We start from the raw sequence: 20409 nt of genomic DNA, 5'->3' as shown, positions 1-20409 counted from the left end.
AACACAACACAGCTTTAGTAGGAACACAACACAGCTTTAGTTGGGAACACAACACACTTTTAGCTGGGAACACAACACACCTTTAGTTGGGAACACAACACACTTTTAGCTGGGAACACAACACACCTTTAGCTTTTCAAGGGCATCCTCAATGTTCTGGATGTACTGCATGAGCTGCACACGGATCTCCAGAGGCAGGGGAGGGCTTGCCATGAAGGAGCAGGACTCTTCCACTCCCCCCCAGCGCGAGGCCAACATCTCCTCCGGGAACGGGGAGCCCCCTGCGTCCGACCGCGCGTCCCGGGGGGACAGCGGGTGCTGCCGGGCAGAGTCCAAGGGGGCCCGGCCACCTCCCGTGCACTGGAGGACCAGGGAGGACACCTCCTCGTCCGTGGAGCTCTCCTGCACTGTTCCATATCCATCGAGGATCAAATAGTTTCCTGTGGAGAGAGGACAGCTCTTCGCTCACAGCTCCAGCTCGGCCGTGCCTCCCGCAGGAGAGGGAGGTGGGGAGAGGCCCAGCTCCTGAGACATTTGAGAATGGCCTGAGGAGAAGCTTTTCTCAAAGCTACACAGATTGTATCACACCAGACTGGTTTGGTTCTGAATTGGTTCAGAGATTAGGGCTGGGTTTTGCATTGTAGATTAAAATCTCCATGATTAGACAGACGGGAGTTGGACTCAAGATGATCCTTGTGAAACTCTTCCACCCCAGGATATTCTGTGAACTAATCCCCCACTCTTCTGGTTTTCCATTTCTATTATACTGATTTTTGCACTGTAGATTAAAATCTCCATGATTAGATGGACAGGAGTTGGACTCTGATCCTTGTGGGTCCCTTCCACTCCAGGATATTCTATGAACTAATCACCCACCCTCTTGTTTTCTATTTCTAATACTGGTTTTTGCTCTGTAGATTAAGAACTATAGGATAAGATGGACAGGAGTTTGACTCTCTGATCCTTGTGGGTCTAATTCCACCTCAGAATATTCTATAAACTAATCACTCACCCTCCTGTTTTTCTAAAATCTGTTTCTCTTATGCTGGTTTTTGCACTGTAGATTAAAAACTATATGATCAGATGGACACTAGTTGGACTCAGATGATCCTCGTGGGTCCTTCCCAACTCAGGATATTCCATGAGCTAATCACCCACCCTCCTGTTCTTCCAAAAATCTCTGTTTCTATTATAATGACTGAAAAAGCTGCACTTACACTAATGGTACCTGACAAACCCAACTTCTGGATTTCTAAACTCCACTTGCCACTTATGGTACTGAGGATGCTTTTACCTTTAAAACTGAGCTCGCTGATATGTTACAATATAAAGCAATGACAGACAGAAATGCTTTCACAACCTGCACTTGGTAGGATTCTATCAAATCATTTCTCCCCAGCAAAGCCAGCACGTGGAGTCAGAAATGACTAAAAACAGATCAATCTAATTCTGATGTCCCTGCACAGTTAAAAGAAGTAAACAGTGTAAGAGGTGACAAATAAATTAGATGCTTCAAGTTGTTGGCTCGGTTTTAATAATTTAAAATGTCTCAGCAAGAAAAATTATTTGCCATATGTAGTTGGAAGGCAGAGCTCGGGCAGTCACAAATTGGCTTGTTCACATGGATTTAATCCAATTTTTAAATAAAAGCATATTTATGGGTAAGAGATTTCTATATGACTATTAGTCTTTAACCTACCTAATAGCAGCTACTTCTGTTCAGCATGCACATGAGAGAAACCTCAGCTTCTCTAGTAAGTTTAGTGACAAAAACCTGCCAAATATGCCATATGTAGCAATAATAATAGAAATAACAAGAAAAAATAAGCTTTTAAGAGCTTCAGACAGGGGTAAAGTCACAAGAGACTGTGACAGTGCAAAGCTAAATTCTTTTCTTGATCAGGAGAAGCCAACAGAAAATGGCACCATGAGTCATGGGGGCTTAAAAAAGGGCTTTGCCTTCAGGGAAAACCTTTTCCCTACCCGTCCCAACAGCCAGCTGAGGGATAAAGTGGTCCAGGGAAAGTGCAATCAAGAGCTTGGATTGTGCAATTACAGCATGTCACAGTGTGTTAACCCCACAGCACTGCAGCTTCTGCCTCCACAACACAGAGAATTCATCAGGTACGTGCCTGCACAGCCCTTTTCGGGGCTGGAATGACTCGTCAAGGTCGAGAGTTGATTTTAGGATAAGCAAGAGAGGAGCCTCTAATGCTGAACCTCACCTGAGATCCGTATTTGCACCTCCTCTTCCTCCTTCCTCTCCATCAGTTCGCTCTCAGAGGGGTTTTCATCGCTGTGAGCCTCCCGAGCATCAAAAAAGTGCTCCCCGCTCTCCTCGGCCCCCACCCCTTCCAGCTCCAGGGTGGAAACCTCCGGGGTCCCGCTCCCACGGTCCGTTCCCAAATTCCCACTGGGCCTGGGGTCTCTCCCCACCAGCTGCAGGGCATCCCCTGGGGCTGGAGACTCAGCTGAAGTCCGGAGGCCATAACCAGCTGTGGACTCCTCAGTTGTGGGCAGCGTTCTGTCCGAGCCAGGCTGGAATTTGTCGCCGTCCGAGTGCTGGAGCTCGTTCCCGCTCTCTGTCTGGGCTTCCTGGGAGACAGTCCTGAACCTGGGGAAGCGCTGCCGCTCGTCCAGGGTGCCCTTCTCAGCCAGGCCAAACTGCTGCACCAACAGCTGCCTCAGCAAACCCACTGCAAGGAGAGGAGACACGTTCAGAGTGATTAAACCGGACAGAAAGGTCACCCCTCCGCCGAGGTGCATCTCCTCTCATTGCTCTTGCCAGGAAAAACAGGGATAAAAATAAATGTATTAAGGGCTCAGGTCTTACTCCACGTTTCACCTCATAAGTGAGAGCAAACGTGTCAGTGCAAGTTCCATCTTCTTAGAGAAAAACAAAGGAATTGCCTGCTGGAATTAGCTGGAGTGCCTGGGTTTCACCCTGCAAAACAGCTCTGGCTGTGACAGGGGATTCCCTGTGACTGTTGCATTCCTGTGAGCATCTTGTGACTATTCCATCCCTGTGAGCATCTTGTGACTATTCCACTCGATTTTGAAATGATAGATCAAAAAAAAAAAAAAAAAAAAATCGAAGAAATGTTTTCCCTAAAATTTCATGCAAATTTATGCCTGTTTGAACTTCAACCCACATTCCTTTAGCTCTCAAATTATCCCAACCAAACACTTCAAAATAAGGACATATTGTTCAAAACAAAGCTGTGATGCTGTCAAGGGTATAACTGTTCATCCTCTCCACAGAGCTCTCCTGTAACACCCAAAAAAAAAAGCTATGATGTCATACAAAGGAAAAGTCACTCATCTCAAAACGTGAGTGACCCTCTGCTGCTGTTGGAGAGCTGCTGGTTTAATTCTGAGAAGTCAGGAGATGGTGTAAGGTCACCAATACTGTCCTTGCACACCCCCAGACTAGGATTTATTTTAGCACTGGCCTCTGAAAACAAATACCAAGAACGTTTGTGCAACGTTCACAATCAGAAAGGGACTTTGAATCCTGTAAGAAGAAGAATAAATGGATTAAGAGATCCAAGATAACTCAGAGATTGCAGAGAACTGTCATCACTTGTACAGAGAGAAGGAACTGGGGCCAAGGATGTGAGTGCTCTGAATTTTGGGAGAGTCAAAGAGCCCCCAGAGCAGCAATACAGACTCTTCCCTCCAAGTACAATGGAGGGACTGAGTGTCCCTTTGAGAGTTGCCAAGAAGAGATATATGGATTAATGAATTCATTCAAATTTTAGGAAGTTCTATTTAGGAATTGCACTGCTAGAGCTGATGGAGGAGGTTGCAGAGCATTATCCCTCTGAAAGGAGATGTACTGCAGAACAGAGGAAGTGATTAAAAATCTTCTATAAACAATTTTAAAGAATCATCTGTCCATCAGAAAAACTCCTTTTGAACACACACAAGAGTTGATCTAATTATACCCAACCACCTCTAAGTCCTCAGGAAATCAGAACTTGGACTTGCTCAAGTTCACATATATCCAATTTGCAGGATTTTACAAAAAAAAATAGTTGAAAATCACGAAACTTCTCATTCCCATAGCATTGGAGCAGGATAGAAGTCCCCAGCCTGACTGCCTTGTCTTAAAAATTCACTGTTGACTAGCAATGGCACTGTCCAGCACTGCACTAAGTTCTGCAATATAATTTTGCCATCAAAGCACTCCATGGACAGTGACAATTCATTAACATTTTATACACAGTTCATTTTATACATGGGAAAACCATGAGATGCCCTGAAGCCAAAGGAAGGGTCAAAGTATGAATTCAGACCTCTGAATTCCTGGCTGTCAGATCCATTTTGCTGTGAAATACAGCACAGGGAGAACTGATAATTAATAGGAACGGGCTTTTGGTTTTAATTTAGATCACTGATGGCTAAGCTAACGATTTCCACCTCTGAATCACATCCCCATGGACACTGGCCATGGATACTCACAGTTCCTTAATGCATCCCGTGCCCACTGCCCCTCTGACAGCGAGGGGGAACTGGTGGCTGTGTGTTCATAACATGCAGAGGAGTCTTTGAGGGTGAGCTCTGCCTGCTGCACCTTCTCAAACTGCCCTTCAGACACCAGCAGGCTTCCCACCTTGGCCTTTTCAGACATGATGGGTGAAGAGGACTGAGTGTTCAGTATGAGGGGAGATTCCAGTCCCAAATCTTTATCTGGGGAACAGAAAACAGACATTCAGGTGAAACGATGGGAGACTGCAGAGGATTCTGCTTCACACAGACAACTCTGAAAACACTAAAAAATACAGTTCTTGAGCCAGTTCAATCCAGGGTTAAAAAAGACTCTTTCCCAGCAATTTCTAAACCAGATGGGAATAGTAAGAGGTACATTTCCGAGAGGTTCAGCATCACTTCTCCACACGACTTTTCCTTTGAAGAAAAATATCAAAGATCCCCAAGCCACGAGGAACATGGCTTGGCACATTTGCACTCCAGGCAGCAAATCCACTGAGCCCATTTACCTGAATCCCTGTTTTACCTGGGCTTTGGAGGCTGCTGGCAGGAATGTCATGCTGCTCCTTGAGCTTCTGCTGCTCCTCTTCTTCACGCTCCTCCCTGCAGGGAGGGAAGAACCAGCACATTCCTTTAGTCACATTGAGCTGAGTCTCTGCAGGAGAATCCCTGCTCTGGCTGGCAATCTCTGAGCAGGAGGGATGCTGGAAAAAGGAAAACCAGCCCTTCCTCCTCCAGCTTTTACTTACTCTCCAGGGCCTGACTGTGGGAGTGGAATCACTCTCCTGGCACTGCCCATTTTCACAGTCCCTGCCATCTGGGCTATGAGGTCCTGCCACCTACAGCAGAAACATCAAATAAAAACATGCAACAAGTGAAGCACAATGAATACTTTTCTATTTAACACCTCTTAAATCCAGCTAATACTTTTTTTAGACTTTATTACTGCTTTTCTTATGAACAGAAATAGCTTTTGTTCATGTTCTGTTACATTCAATTCCCCAGTAACGCCCTGTGAACACTCACCTCACCAGGATACTTTTCAGCAGAAAGAAATGATAGACAGGACCTTAGCAGTTGTCAGATGAACCAGTTATTTTATACATAAATATATACAAAAGCATTATTTCACATATTACTGAAGAGTTTCATATATGACACCTGACAAGTTGCCATGTATCCCATAAACAAGTCTTATGCTTCAGAAGAAAAGCATTTCTTCCAAAAAAAGAAATAAAATCTTTTAGCTAGGGGATCAAATTCCTGCTTATGACACCTGTATCCAAGTCTGCAAAGATACCTGGTTCTGCATGAAGATGCAGGATTATTTAATCTTATCTGGCAGTCAGTCACAGAAAACCAGAATTTCAAGGGTAAAAAAAAAAGCATTTTTTGATGTCAGAATGGGTCTGGAAGGAGTCAGAGAGCAAACATAACAACAGAAACAATGTATGGGTTTGGGGGTTTTAATATAATACACATGCTCACTAATAGGTCTGTGTTCACCCTCCCCTGCTTTCTCCAACTTAGGAGAGACTAACTTAGACCATGAGAGCTGTGTTTTTAGCTCAGAGGAGGAACTCAGGGACACCTGCACAGGTACCAGAGCTGTAAAAGACCTCTGGAGCACACCAAAGCCAGCAGCAGCAGGAGCTGAAGCAGTTACTTACACGTTCTTTTCTGAGACAGTCTGTGCCACCAGCTCGTAAATGTGAGCGCCGTTCTCCGACATGGAGATGACGAAGAAAGCTTTGTTATCTGCACCAACACAGGGAAGGAAGGATTTAGCTAGAATGCCTTGGGCCACACAGCTTTCTGAAAAGTCCTAAAACAAGCCAAAACCCCGGCTCAAAGCAAGGATAGAACAGGTCATGAGATAACCCTCCAACGCTGTAATTATGGACACATCGACCTTGCCCTGTCCAGGAAATTTGTCCTCAAAAAAAAAAAAAAAAAAAGCCATTTTGAAAAAGCTTTATTTCTCCTCTGTTCCCTCCTAATAATTTCCAGAGTACTTTTCATCTAACACAATCAGAGTACTTTAATTTAGAAGCCTATTTAAAACCCGAGCAATGCCTATTACTGCTGCAGAGGAGTTAAACGGCTCATACATACTAAGCACGATGTTGGACAACCAAGAATTAAACCTACGCAGTTTTCCCTGTTCTGCTCTGGATCTCCACACAAAAACTTCTCAACTGAGCTAAGCCTTTATTTTTGGCTTCTCCTTTTGCCTCCTCAGTGGGTCACACTGACCTGTTGCCACCTGACGAACCAGGACGGTGTTGAGTTTGATGATGGGGCTGAAGGTGTGTTTGCTGTCGGCTGTGGAGGCCAAGATCTTACTGTGGCACTTCAGCACCAGTTTATCATCCTGTTTCTGCAACAGCACCAGAATGTCCTCCAGCAGCAGAGTGTAGAGATCTGCCCAGAGTGCAAAAAGAACCCAGAACGAGTTAAAGATTCAGAGTCTCCTATCACACCCCTGCAGAAGGCAAAAAGCAGCATTTTTGATTACTCATGCAGAGGCAGCAATCAGTGCTGTGCCATTCCAGGCAAAGCTTGCAAATCTTCCTCATGAAAACTACAGCAGAAAGCTACAGATGGAATTGGATCATCTCATGACTGACTGCTGTGTCCCTGCATGGCCCTAATGATGCTCCAGCACATTTCAGAATTGACAAGAATAATTTAATCAGCTCTGAGGAGCACATGGGCATTATTACATGTGGCAGGAAGGAGAATAATTGGGAGCTGAGCAATGCTTTCTCCTTCTCTCCTTCCCAGCAAACACACACAGAGCCAGGGAAGGCAGGGGAGGGCACAGACTCACCAATGGTTTTGTCACGATTCACCTTCCAAGTCAGAGGCCCTTCATGGAGCATTTTTCTCTTTGTTAGGTCCAAGTTCTGTCACCAGGGGAAAAAAAAGAAGCAGCACTGTGAAATTTCCATGGAAGCAAGTCAGGATAAAACAGAGAGTTGCCAGAGGGACTCCACTTTGGAGAGAAGCAGCTAAACCCAGACTGGGAAAAGAAACGTGGAGCAGGAGCAGGTTGTGAGTGCAACCCAAAATGTTGTGAGAGATGTTTGTTGTCACTCTTCCTCCTTCACTGCTCTTTTGCAGAATGCTGAGTGTCACAGGGTGGAGGATTTTCCTACCAAGCCAAGCTCCTAAGGCATTAGGATGCCACCCGTTTCCCAGGAGGAGCTTTTCCAGTATCCTGCATAAAGTTTGCAGTTCCAGCATTACAACTGGTTAATGCCTCAGCGCTCGATTTGCAAGTCAAGTGTGCCTACAAATGATATACAAATCATCCCAATGATCTGACGGAATTTATAATGTCAATGGATTCTTCAGGCATTTCAGTGCTTGTGACATTTAGATCTGCAGGCAGAAGTGACAATTTTCACAATTCATCCCTTCCAAGTCTCAGAGTCTACAATCAATGACAGCAAGATTTCATAACTGCCAGTGAGTTGTTCACTTCCTCTCTGAATGCCTGCAAGTTTTTTTATTTGTGGGAAGGACACGTGACACAGTTTCACAGAAAAGTCTTCAGATAAAAAATTTTTTTGGCTACACACTGACTTTGGGGGGAGCAACCAGCAAGGAACGAGCTTCACTAACATAACTGCAAGACTTTACAGGGGCCATGAACCAGAATATTTGTAACACTGGACTTTAGACTTTATTTGGCTCTACCTGTGGATCTCTTACACAGATCAGCCTGTGCACAAGCTCTTCTTTTCCAGGCAATTGCACTACTACACCTCAAGGCTCTCTGAGGCCTCCCCACTTCCAACAGCACCCCTAAGATGTGCAATCACATGAGATATAATCCACAGTAAGACTCATCATCCATCAGATATCTCTCATATGATACACTGCTCGAGTTTGACCATTAAGATTTGTTTCACAGAGCTCCATCAACACCATTCTGTGCAGAGCTGGGTTGTTATATTCCCAGAGATCTTGAGGAAGGTGGCAAAACTCACACTTTTGAGACTAATTGTTTTCATTTTTGTACAGAAACATTTGCCCCTGAAGACCATTTGACTGCACATCAGAAGACTGTGGCAGAAAGAAGCACAAACTGAATGGCAGGGCTGCAAACACAATTTACAGAGAGATGGGTTCAGTGTTTTCAACTCACCCTGAACTCATCCATCATGGGATCCTCAGACTGCTTCAGGTAGGACAGGTCGAGCCGACGCTGATAATCTTCCAAATGCTGCAGAAAACACAACAAAAAGGGTCACTTTGAGCAGCAAAACTCCCTGGGGTCACAGGGCAGGCCTGGACACTTCCATGGGTGCACCCATGGGCACCTCCACACACTCCCAAACGCTGTGGATCCTCCTCTCACAGGTGCCACAAAACATCTTTGAGCACAACATAAAGTCACAAGTGGAGACTCCAGGTGCCTTAAAAATGCTTATTATCCTCCCCAACCCTGAGTGCTCACTCTGTCACCTCCCACCTGCTTGTTCTCTGACTCTTTGACAGCCTGGTTCACGTGGTTGAGGATCTGACGACAGTGATCCGCGGCTTTCTTGACTTTCTCCTTCTCTTCAGACAGCTCTGCAAGAGAAGGAGGAAAATGTAACAATGCTTTCCAAAAAAAAAAAAAAAACACCTTTGAGAAGTCAGCAATCTAGTGCAGATTGCCGACCTCAAATTTGAGAAAGGGAAGTTAAACTCGCAGACGAGTCTGTCAACAAAAGGCGCGTTGCAAAGGTGAAGTGATAAAAATGAGATTTGTGGCAGGAGATAACTCATTCTAAGCTGCAGATCTTCATACACAGCACAGTGGTTGTTACTCTCCCTTTTCTGAGGGGCTTGTGACAACTACTCACTGCACAAGAACCTGAGTAGTGCTCTGAGAAATCCAAAATCTTCACCACAAAGGGAACAGACACAGGTGAACCCATCAATTCTCACCACCACAAGCCACACTGAGAATTCAGTTAACAGGCACATAAACCAGTACATCAAAGATAATGGAGTGTCACATGCTTTCCTAATTATGATTAGGATGAACTTGTAAATGCAGTCTATTTTTTATGAGTAATGAAATTACACTGCAGAAGGTATCAGATAGTAAACCTGGAAAAGCTTTTTGTGATATTATTAATGACACTGTTGTGCTGGAAATATCTGTCAGTGTAACACATTCCAACTAAATCCCACCCTCTGCAAGAACATGAGAACCTTGTGATGCTTTGGAGATTCAATAGATTCACTTATTTCACGGTGAATTTTCTTTTTTCCCCCCTAAGAAGGAACAAATACTTTGTATTTTTGCATACAAAGGGTTTTCCTTTTTGTTATTTTTCTAGCCTGCCCTCCTGTGCAGAAGGCAGCAGCGAGGCCACAGTGAAAACAGATAAAATTGAACAGCTCTTCAACACGTGCTTTGAAATCACTTTTACCTGGGAAAACCTGCTGAGGTGGATCATAAACCCCTGTGGAAAGGCTTTACCTGTGTACTTAGCAATGTTATCCAGCAGAAGGGGGTACTTTGTCAACCTCTGCATCTCCGTGGGAATGATATCCTTCAGCTGCAGCCGGCGGCACAGGGGATTGCTCTCAGCATCCTAAATTTGAACAGCACAATATCTGCATTTGTCATTTTTATTAAGGCCATAATTACCTGAATGCATAACATCTATTCATCACATAAATGTCTATTACTTCGCTTTCCAGTAATTAAATACAAGACAAGAAGTGCCAAGATCTATCACCCAGACAAGGCAGCCCCTCTCCATCTGCAATTACACAGAGGAAGAGCTCATCACCAGAGCAGTGCCTTCCTTCCCTCATTACTTCCCAGAGGCCTGGGACCATCCCCCATCAATCTCAGTCAGCACCACACAGGGAACACATCAGTTTAGGCTTTCACACCGCAGCAAAACACAGCACATTCTTCAGTATAATCTCCCCTTGCATTACCCGAGCCCTCCCCAGCCTGTGGTAATGAAGATAATGTTCTCTCCTCAAAGTGCCACGTGTACCCAAGCCCCTTTCCTGGCAGGCAGAGCAGGTGCACATCATCTGTCTCCTGCCCCTGGCAAGCACTGAAATGGCACCACCCTAAGTGCTTTTCCCCACAGAACTCCTCATCCTTGGGAATCAGCCACCCCAAGGGAGATGCCATCTCCTCCCTGGGACACCATGTGCTTCCCTGCATCCCACCAGGACATTCTGTGTTCCCCACAATTAAAGGCTCCTCCCTCCGGGAACGATTAGCAAGAGATAAACACAGTGCTGGAAAGGATCCCAACCTGAAGACAATGTTAGACATGATGTCATTAATTACTGGAACTCGATCTACAAGCATTCAGGAGGCTGTGCTGGCCCCCAGCCACATCCTCGGGGCAACTCCAACCCCGCTGTCAAACTCACCTGCACAAAGGTCTGGAAACGTGAGTCCTTCTTCTGGCGGGACTTGATGACCTCCAGGGCAAAGGGCTGGTTACTGCAGAACGTGGCAGTGGCATGTTTCAGCTTCTCCTCTGCTGCTCCACTAAACTGTGCCAGAAAGCCAAGAAAGCCAAGTTTAGATAAGCTCAGGCTCAGCACGGGCTCAACAGACACAGAGCCGCTGGTGTGGCCAGGGAAGAAACGAAGTGGTGGCAAAACATGAGGAGTGAATTTCCACCCTGGTTTAAGGCTCTGCCTTCCCATTTTCCTGAGGAACATCCCAAACTCTACAGTTCTCCTGTTTCCAGCCCAACCACACCACAGAATGGCAGAATGGTTTGGGTTGGTAGGGATCTTAAAGCCCATCCAGTCCACCCCCTGCCACGGGCAGGGACACCTTCCACCATCCCAGGTTGCTCCAAACCCCATCCAACCTGGCCTTGAACACTCCCAGGGATGGGGCAGCAAAACCTTTCCATAAGGATCTCAGAAATGAAGCCTTCAGCAGTGCTACAGAACTTGAAAAGGTTCAGCTATGTAAATTCCAAGATTAGAAATAAGTATTTTTAACTGCACCGCAGGCAACACAAGACATTTCAGTGTTACTGAAATAAATGGTGCAATTACATTTTTCAAAATGCTACTCTCACCTTTGTGTCTCCAAAAACTACCTTTCTATTCTACCCACACATCTGAAGGAAATTATTTCTGTTCCTTAAATTACTCTTATCTCTAACCAAATGAAAGCCCACAGAAGTTCTTCCTGCTTTTTTTCCACCCTCATTCTCCAGCTCCACAGAAATGACAACTCTCAGACCTTCAGTTCCCATCAGCTGGAAATTGCCCTCACCAACCTCTGCCTCTGTTTGTCATTCTATTGAAACATTATTTTCAAATGTAAGGAAGCATAAAAGAATTTTACCCAGGAAAGCAAGTCTTCCCCAATTTGGCCAATGACAGAAGTCTCGTTCCTTTTCCGGACAGTTTTCATCTGATCATTCAGTGCAACTTAAAAATAATAATAAAAAAGTAAAATTTTATTAATAGTGGTCAAATTGCTTAATTTTCAGTAGTTATTGTAAAGTAAAAGCTATTCTAGGAGAAGACTAGATTTGCAGTAATTTCAATTAAATAAAAAACATTACCCTGCAACACAATAAATTTAGAATAGCTAAGAAAATGCTATGTAACTCCTTTGGACTTCTGTCTCACCTGCCTTCAAATGACCCCTAAGAACCATTCCCATCTTATCTTTTCTGAGACTCAGCATCACTTTTTTTAAAAGGAGCAATATATGTAGAACACAACTCAAGCCACCTGCATAAAATCATACAAGTGATTATTCAGTGGCAGAGCTGCAATTCCCCTCGTGAGCAGTTCTTTCCCTAAACAATCAGGAGGGGGCCACCCTTCAAAACCACCTGCAAGACATCAATCTTTTCAGCTCTGTTTTCATATTCTCTTCAAAAAACCAGTTGTAACATCTTGATGTTGACCCACAAAGCCCATTCATCAAAGCACTGCTCCTTTTATCCAGCAGGAATCAGCACAAGGCAGGCTGTGCACACAGATAAGAGACAGCAAGGGCTGGAGCACTGGGCAGATGCTTCCCTTATCAAAATATCTCTGTAAATCAGAAATATAACAACTGTGTGCCAAAGGAAGCCCAGATGTAACGCTGTGCTTTATCTCAAGCGCTGCACGAAGCCGCCTCTTGTTTCAGGGTCACTTTGCTTAAATTTCTCAGCTCTTGGCACCCAGAATTCCAGCTGAAAGGCACCTCAGCTGCTCCTACCATGAAGGCCAAGGATGTCCTCCAGATTGGAGAAGATTTTGCGTTTGTCACTGGAGTTGAGGATCCCTTCCCTGGTCACACGTTGGTAGAAGACGTTGTGCAGGACCTTCAGCGTGCGGACGTGGGCTCGCTCTGTGTAAAACAGCTCTGAGGGGAGAGGGGAAACAGGGATTGTGCCTCTGTGTGGGGCACATGGAGCCAAACACGAAGCCAACAGAAGTCAGAGTATTAAGTTAGAACAGTCTCCCTCACCAGCACTTCCCGTGCTGGCCCATATTCCAGCAGGGAGCCACACTCTGCTGTAATTCCATGTTTGAAAACAGAGAAAAGCCAATTGATTCACGGCTCATAATTGACCCCAAACCACCAGTGAACTCTGAGCAGCTCATAAAGCCACACAGAGAGTCCTGGAACTGAGATGAAGCTTTGAAAATGAAGTTTGGGAGCAGCATTTGCACCGTGTGCTTTCCAAAAAAAATCAAGCTTCTCTTTCTTTCATAGAATATATTGCAAACTGGCCTTTCAGTACCTTAATACTGTTTAATAACCACTTAATATCATTTAATAACCACTTAATATCATTTAATAACCACACAATATTGTTTATTTCTTCTCTAAGGACTTGATCAGTCTCATCTCAGGATACTTTTCAGCAACAAGTACAATTTCTATATACAAGAACTCTGCCAGCCAGAATTTAACAGCCACTACTTAGAGCAGATCAGTGAAAACAGACCTAATTTTAAATTTTAAGAACTTCAGAGCTCCAGAGCACAGGTTTCAACTTTTTTTTGTGTGCTTGGTGAGCTAGGAAAGAACATCCATCTCACCATTAATCACTTCTTGGCGCTTGATTTCATAGGGTTTGAGCCCCATCAGCACTTCCCTGCTCACGAGCTGCTGCCAGTTGGGAGGGTCCATGTCCATGTCAAAATCATAGAGCTCATCTTCGCTCTGCACATCTGCAAAGCCAACACTGTCCATCCTAATGTGAGAAAAAGGTGTCAGACACTTCCCATTTCAGGCACGGGTGTAAGGAAGAAAGAAATGCTAAGTATACATATGTCAGTTGTAGAGGATTATGAACATGCTCTTAATGTCAGCTGGAGGCTGTTTGATGTCTGAACCTATAGGCACAGGCTCTAATTTTGCCCTTAACAACTGAGAGTGAATATCTGTTCTTCCAGTGCTTCCACAACCCTCCTTTTAATGACACAGATCAAATAATTCGCTTGGAGTCAAATATGAAGCCAGTGAAAGGGCACGTCACAATTTCTCTCCTCTGTCTATCTGCAGATCCAGAGCCAACAGCAACACACAGGTTTAAAGAGAAAATATGGAAATGTCTACTCCCTAACCTAACAGCCATTCAAATCAGGAGATACAGCAATCACTCCACTTCACCCACAGATCAAAGGGTTTATTTGCATATGACTCACTCCACCTCTCCTATATGTGGCTGCCAGTGCCTGATTCCATATAGGTGTTATTAAAGAAAAGGAAAGATCCTGCAGACAACTGTGCTGGCTCAGAACAACGAGCTTCATAACCTGCATTCTGCTTCAGAACCTCCCAAGCCCTAAACAATTCGGTGCAGTTCAAACATTTCTAAGCACACTCACTTGCGAAAAGGCTTTGGTGTTCCCATGTCAACCATTCTGCAAGGAAGAAAAGGAATTATTAGGGAAGCTTATGCCTGAATTCCCCCTGCTCAGACACTCAGCACAGCTTCAGAGTACAGCTCTGAGCTCCTCACTAGAACATTTTGTCCCCTGTCAGACTCACTCTCCTGACAGAGAGTTTTTTAGCATTACCACAGCAGCAGACACAGACCAGTGGTTCTAATTCTACCAATAAAAATGATGTCACTAATAATTTTATGGACTGTTTCAACAGCCATTGTCACACTGACACAGGAGTTGGACTGCAATGGTCCCCGTGGGTCCCTCCCAATTCAGGATACTCTGATTCCAGCACTCTCTCAAGGCTCACTCAAGCAACCACAGTTACCTCTCTGACTCTCCCTCCTCCTCCTGCAGGTTTTCCAGAGGAGATGGGAATTCAAAGGTGGTGTTGGGTGTGCGGGGTGTGCCATCCATGGAGTCACTGGCAGGTGGAGCTTCTCCAGGCTGCTTCAAACCTAGACAGGGGGTAAGTGGGAAATGTCATTAGAGAACCTTCCAGCCTCTTCAGAGCCTCTTGATTCCAGCCTCACTTCAGCTCAGAGCTGGAGGAACTGAATTCCTGGGCTGGTAAGAAAAATCTCAGTGACAAATCCCAGGTGACACAGGCTGCTGCTTCCAACAGCAGGCACTGAGACTGGGTCCTTCCTGCTGGATGATCCAATGCCACGGTGACAGAACCCACTAACAACAATTTCTGGTCATGGTAAGATTTCCCAATTCATAAAAGATGACTAAGGAGAAGAAGATCATACCTGATGATACAGAAAGATTTCCCAATTTGTCAAGCTTGTTGCATCAGAACGTGCTTTGCATACTTCATTCCCAACACCAACTTTAATCACTCCTCTGCATTCTTTCCATCCTACCTGGTTCACTGTCCTTGCTTCCCTCTGGAGAGGAGAAGGGCCCCATTGCCAAGGGGGACATGGGGTTGGCAGGTGGGTATGGAGCATCTGTGCCATCACTGGAGGAGCCACTCTGGCGGATCTTGCTGGAATCTGGGGGCTCTGGGCTCACAGAAGAGGCTGTGGGTAAGTGCTTTGGGTGCCTGGGCTTCTGCATCTCCATGGCTCTGCCAACTGAACAAACACAGAGCAGTTACTCTGCTCAAAGAGCCCGGGCCTGTTTCCAGTGATAAGGAGAGGAAGCATTTCAGGACAAAAACAGGTCTGCGTGTCTTTAAAAATGTATTTTAAACCCAAAAAGTTTACTGAGTCTTCTTAACATGAATTTTTAAAGACAGCAGAGACTTTGTGTGGCTTTCAGACTAAAAGGGAACATACACTGCCCTGCCTGACATACTTGCACTGCTGTCGTGTCGACTCGGTCTCCTCGGTGGGCCCAGAATATTTGGAAAGCCTCTTCTCTTCCCTTTTTCCTCTCCTTCTTTCTCTTTCTTGATACTTTGCTGCAGTTAAAGAAAAGCAAACGGATCACTCACTGCTTGAAATTCAGTTATTTACTGAGATTTTAACTGAGGAGGGAGAGAAACACGACTCATCTTACCCTTTCCAAAAGGTTGTGAATGCCTGATCTAACCTTTTCACAGTGTCAGTGCAGAACTGCTCCTAACACTCCTAACATTTCCAGGGAAGCTGGAATGCTGATGGAAATAAGCAGCTACTGTGACCAGATACACCCCCATGCTGTGGGGGACGAGCCATCACACCCCCAGAGATGGGAGTTTTGGTGGAAATATTCATTATATAACCTGAAAAGTGGGGGTGGCAGGAAGAATAGTTTTCCTGCCTCATGAAGGATGAGTTTTTGGGCAAGTCTGTCAAGAAGAAAACTAAAATATACAGGCCAACAGCTGATTAACCATCATTAACCATTAATGAGACCATCATGGCATTGCATGATCCTTGTGGGTCCCTTCCAACTTGGCATATTCTGTGATGATATGAAACATTTCTCACCTAAAGGCTAAATAAGGCTAAAAATAAGGCTAAATAAGGCTAAAAATAAAGCTAAACAAGGCTAAAAATAAGGCTAAATAAGGCTAAAAATAAAGCTAAATAAGGCTAAAAATAAAGCTAAATAAGGCTAAAAATAAGGCTAAATAAGGCTAAAACTGTGAAAAACAAGCAGTCAGAATTCAGGTGTACAGGTAAAGGAATTAAAAAGGCCACTCATTTTTAATTCCCAGATGCAAAACCCAATTTCAGCTGCTGTGCAGCTCAGTCACCCCAGATCCTCTCGATGAAGAGAGTAAAATCAGCCCCGATTTTTCATGTGTGTCATGCAAAAGTGGATTTTGAATCCTAAACTGATGTTCCCTGGCCACGACAGCACTACCTTGATCTTTGGCAGGAAACCAATACGGCCCCTTTTCTGCTCCAGGTTCCGAGGCTCCTTCACTTTGACTCCCAAGTGTTTCATGTAGGTAAGGATCACATATTGCATCGTGGAGCTGCCAAGGAGACACAAAAAAAAGAGTGAGGAGAAGGAGAAACCTATTGGAAAAATACGCTTTGCCAAAAAAATTGAGGTCAAACGCAAAGGATTTAGTGAGAAGTTGATTATTTTTAAATGAAAGTAAGTCGGCTTTTTTTCTTTAATATAAAAAAAGTATCACAGACACTGGGAAAAATTTGGCTGATATCAGAATTTCTCCTGTTGTAAATATAAGATGGGAGTTTATAAAGATGAAGTATATGGGTGGAATAGGTTGCCCAGAGAGGTTGTGGACTCTCCATCCCTGGAAGTGTCCAAGGCCAGGTTGGATGGGGATTGGAGCAACCTGGGATGGTGGAAGGTGTCCCTGCCCATGGCAGATGGTCTTTAAAGTCCCTTCCAACCCAAACCATCCTGTGACTCTCTGATAAAATGCATAGAAGCCCAGGAGGTAAAACTAAAATGTTGAGAATTACACAGAAGGTCCTAAAATTCTATATTAAATACAAATGAGAAGTCACTTTATAGCTTTGGGTTATGGTAAAAATAAGTAACAATAAAAGGTTACTGTGAGGAGTCGAGTAAAAGCTGCTCAGCCAGTTGTATACACACAAAGTGAAAAGGACAAGGCACACAAAATAAATCAAAAAGAAACATGAACTCCCAGTGACAGTAATTTTCAAGATCTGAAACAGAGGCAACAAACATCAGAGGCTGAGAGCAAGAGGCTGATGCTCTGAATTCCAAGCAGGCCTGGCAGGGGATTTAGGGGATGAGAGTTGGTGGTACAGCCAGGAGAGGGCTGTCTTGCTCTGCTCAGAGAACAGAGCCAGCACTGGGGATCTTCCTGCACAAATTAACCCCCCCCAAACTTCCATTACCTCTTGTCTTCTTCCAAAGGCTGAGATGTCATCCTGAAAAAAAAAAAACACAAAAGAATTTAAAAATGAAACTCAAAAACCAATTAACACCCCAGCCACAACCACCCAAGAGCATCAGCAGCTGTGTTCAAAGTGTCCTTTAGGATGTTAAGAAGTCCCAGCAGGGAAAAAACTCCAAAAAACTCAAAACCAAAAAACTCAAAACCAAAAATGAAGGTTCGGCTGCGAAAATTGGCTTCAGCCCATGTTAAAAGAACAAATGGGTTCTGAAGCCATAGGTTTCTAAAAAAAAGGACTGATCTAATAATGCACAAGCTGACAGTGGCAGCATTTCCTCTGCTGTTCGAGTATCCTCCTTGTAAATACACTCGACTGTTGGTTTAGTTTTGGCTGCCATTGTTCAAACACCAAACAGGGAAGTGATGTAAATGCACTGATGTCAAATCCCAGCTCCCAACTCCTCAGCGCTGCTGTTTTCGGGTTCAGGGCAGATCCTTTTTTTCCTTTTCACACTCCCAGCATTCCACTGCTGTGACTTACAGGACCTCCTCGATTTTAGCAATGATCTGCTCTGCACAGGTTCTCTCCCTCTCCACCGCGTTCCTGTCCCGCACTCGCTCCGCGTCCAGCTTGGTGAGCTCCCCCTCGGCCAGGGTCAATCCCATGCTCCGTTTCTGCCTGGAAAACAGGGACAGGGAAGCACCATTGATTGGAGACTGAACCCTGGGACAGGGAAGCCCCACTGGAGACTGAACCCTGCCCTGCACCGAGGAGCAGCAGCCTCGTGACACCCAGAACATCACACGCGTCTCGTTATGGGACGGAAATGGAGGAGCCTGGAGGGAATTTTAGGGGTGACAGGACAAGGGGAATGGCTTTAATCTGGAAGAGGGCAGATTTAGATTAGATATTAAGAAGAATTAATTAGATATTAAGAAGAAATTCTTCCCTGTGGAGGCCCTGGCACAGGTTGCCCAGAGAGGCTGTGGGATATTTATTAAAAGAGGGATATTTTTTAAGAAAAAGTAGTTATTCTGCAGCAAACTCTTCTGCACACAATCCAGGTTGTGTATTAAAGTATATACCTTGAATTGAGACTTTTTAGGCATGAAAAAGTCCATTACTATACAATTATACATTTGTGTAATATATATATATTAAAAAAATATTTCTACTATATATAAAATATGTATAGATATATTTATTTTATATATGTATGTATGTATTATATATAATATATATACATAATACATAAAGGTACATGTATTTTATATATAATATATACATAATAAAGATATATGTATTATATATAATATATACATAATACATAAAGATAGATGTATTATATATATAATATATACACATAATACATAAAGATATATGTGCTTTATATATAATATATACACATAATACATAAAGATATATGTATTATATATATTATATATACATAATACATATAGATATATGTATTATATTTATTATATATACGTATATAATAAATATAATATAAATATATATATAATATATCTATTTGTATATAAATATACACTTGTCTTGGTATAATGTCTGATGTTGGCACAGAGCTCTTATGGCTCCACATGAAAAGGCAAATTATCAAATTGTATTCTATGCCCATGACAAGTTTGTAAAGTGGATTATTCCGTGCCCAAAGGGGGGAGGGGAGGGAAATAGGAAAAGGGAAAAAAAAAAATATATAAGCTGATTATAAACACATTTAGTAAGAAGGATTTATACATCAACACCTGAGAAAGTATATTCTGAAATTGGCTCAAACAGCTTCAAGGAATGAAGAATCCAAACTCTAAAATTGATCTGACAGTTGATTACTTGCAACAGTGTCAAAAAGCATTCAAATATTGGTCACTTTGAGGTCCTTTCCAGTGGCATTTCCAATTCAGTCTATGATTAATTACTCTGTCCCTCAAATTTGGGCTTCCCCTGGACTGGCCATGCTGACTGAAGGTAGAGATGAATGAAGTGGAAATCACACAGACAACGGGTGTTACCTGAAATCTTCCAGATTCCTCTGCACTTCTGGGCACACTTTATCTTGCATAGTCTGGATGAACTGGCGGTGAAGCTCTTCAGGAAGGAGTTCTGGCCTTCTTCTGTCTGTGAGTCAGAAAGTTAATAAATGATTCTTTTGAGGAGTGTCCCCTCCACCTCAGAATAAAGTCATTTCCTAGAATATTTTAACCCTCTGTGCTTTTCCCTTACAGAAACGGGCAAGGACACCCTACCTAGTTCCAAGGAGATTTCATCTGGAACTGGAACTTTGAGATTCTGCAAAAGAGAAGGAAGGATGGGAGAACAAACACAGCCAGCAGCACCCCAACAAAACCCACAGCACAGAGCAGACAAGAACATTCCCTGAAAAGCCAAAATTACCCAATCTGAAGCCCTGATGGTTTTAAAGGGGAGACTCCCATGCTGAATATATATTATATTTCCCAGGGATTATTTGAACATGTGGTGTATAAACCCCTGCTACAGTATCTGGTTTAATTTATTTAATTTAATTACATTTACAGTTTAATTCATGACAGTAAAGAATTTTCTCAGGCTCTGAAAAAGACACATAAAATTTCCCAATTCTTGTAACAGCCACATCAATATCCACAGCAATTATTAACTAAAAGGCAGTGTAGAACAGCTAGAGTTTGCTTACCTATCACTAAATCATTTCTCCTATCAGACAGCAAATTCCCTGTGA

General features: G+C 43.7%; 1 protein-coding gene across 2 annotated transcripts in view; it reads right to left on the bottom strand.

The window, feature by feature from the left end:
- Window positions 1-20409, bottom strand: part of ARHGEF12 (Rho guanine nucleotide exchange factor 12) — a 76695-nt gene that overhangs the window by 3757 nt on the left and 52529 nt on the right. For both annotated transcript variants that reach the window (XM_027655782.1, XM_027655783.1), the window contains exons 16-39: window positions 19937-19979; window positions 19703-19808; window positions 18216-18353; window positions 17676-17708; window positions 16696-16810; window positions 15700-15805; window positions 15264-15476; window positions 14723-14852; window positions 14335-14370; window positions 13543-13697; window positions 12713-12859; window positions 11840-11925; window positions 10900-11025; window positions 9977-10091; window positions 8975-9075; window positions 8648-8725; window positions 7325-7400; window positions 6748-6915; window positions 6162-6249; window positions 5241-5330; window positions 5018-5094; window positions 4465-4692; window positions 2226-2696; window positions 127-440 (exon numbers count right to left, since the gene is read on the bottom strand). In XM_027655782.1, coding sequence (XP_027511583.1) covers window positions 127-440; window positions 2226-2696; window positions 4465-4692; window positions 5018-5094; window positions 5241-5330; window positions 6162-6249; window positions 6748-6915; window positions 7325-7400; window positions 8648-8725; window positions 8975-9075; window positions 9977-10091; window positions 10900-11025; window positions 11840-11925; window positions 12713-12859; window positions 13543-13697; window positions 14335-14370; window positions 14723-14852; window positions 15264-15476; window positions 15700-15805; window positions 16696-16810; window positions 17676-17708; window positions 18216-18353; window positions 19703-19808; window positions 19937-19979 — 3240 coding nt within the window. The remainder of the gene's footprint in view (window positions 1-126; window positions 441-2225; window positions 2697-4464; window positions 4693-5017; window positions 5095-5240; window positions 5331-6161; window positions 6250-6747; window positions 6916-7324; window positions 7401-8647; window positions 8726-8974; window positions 9076-9976; window positions 10092-10899; window positions 11026-11839; window positions 11926-12712; window positions 12860-13542; window positions 13698-14334; window positions 14371-14722; window positions 14853-15263; window positions 15477-15699; window positions 15806-16695; window positions 16811-17675; window positions 17709-18215; window positions 18354-19702; window positions 19809-19936; window positions 19980-20409) is intronic.

The sequence above is a fragment of the Corapipo altera genome, unplaced genomic scaffold, assembly GCF_003945725.1.
Source record: "Corapipo altera isolate COAL_440 unplaced genomic scaffold, ASM394572v1 71, whole genome shotgun sequence".
NCBI lineage: Eukaryota > Metazoa > Chordata > Aves > Passeriformes > Pipridae > Corapipo > Corapipo altera.
Note: the sequence above shows the minus strand (reverse complement) of the source record. Positions and strands in the feature narration are given on the sequence as shown.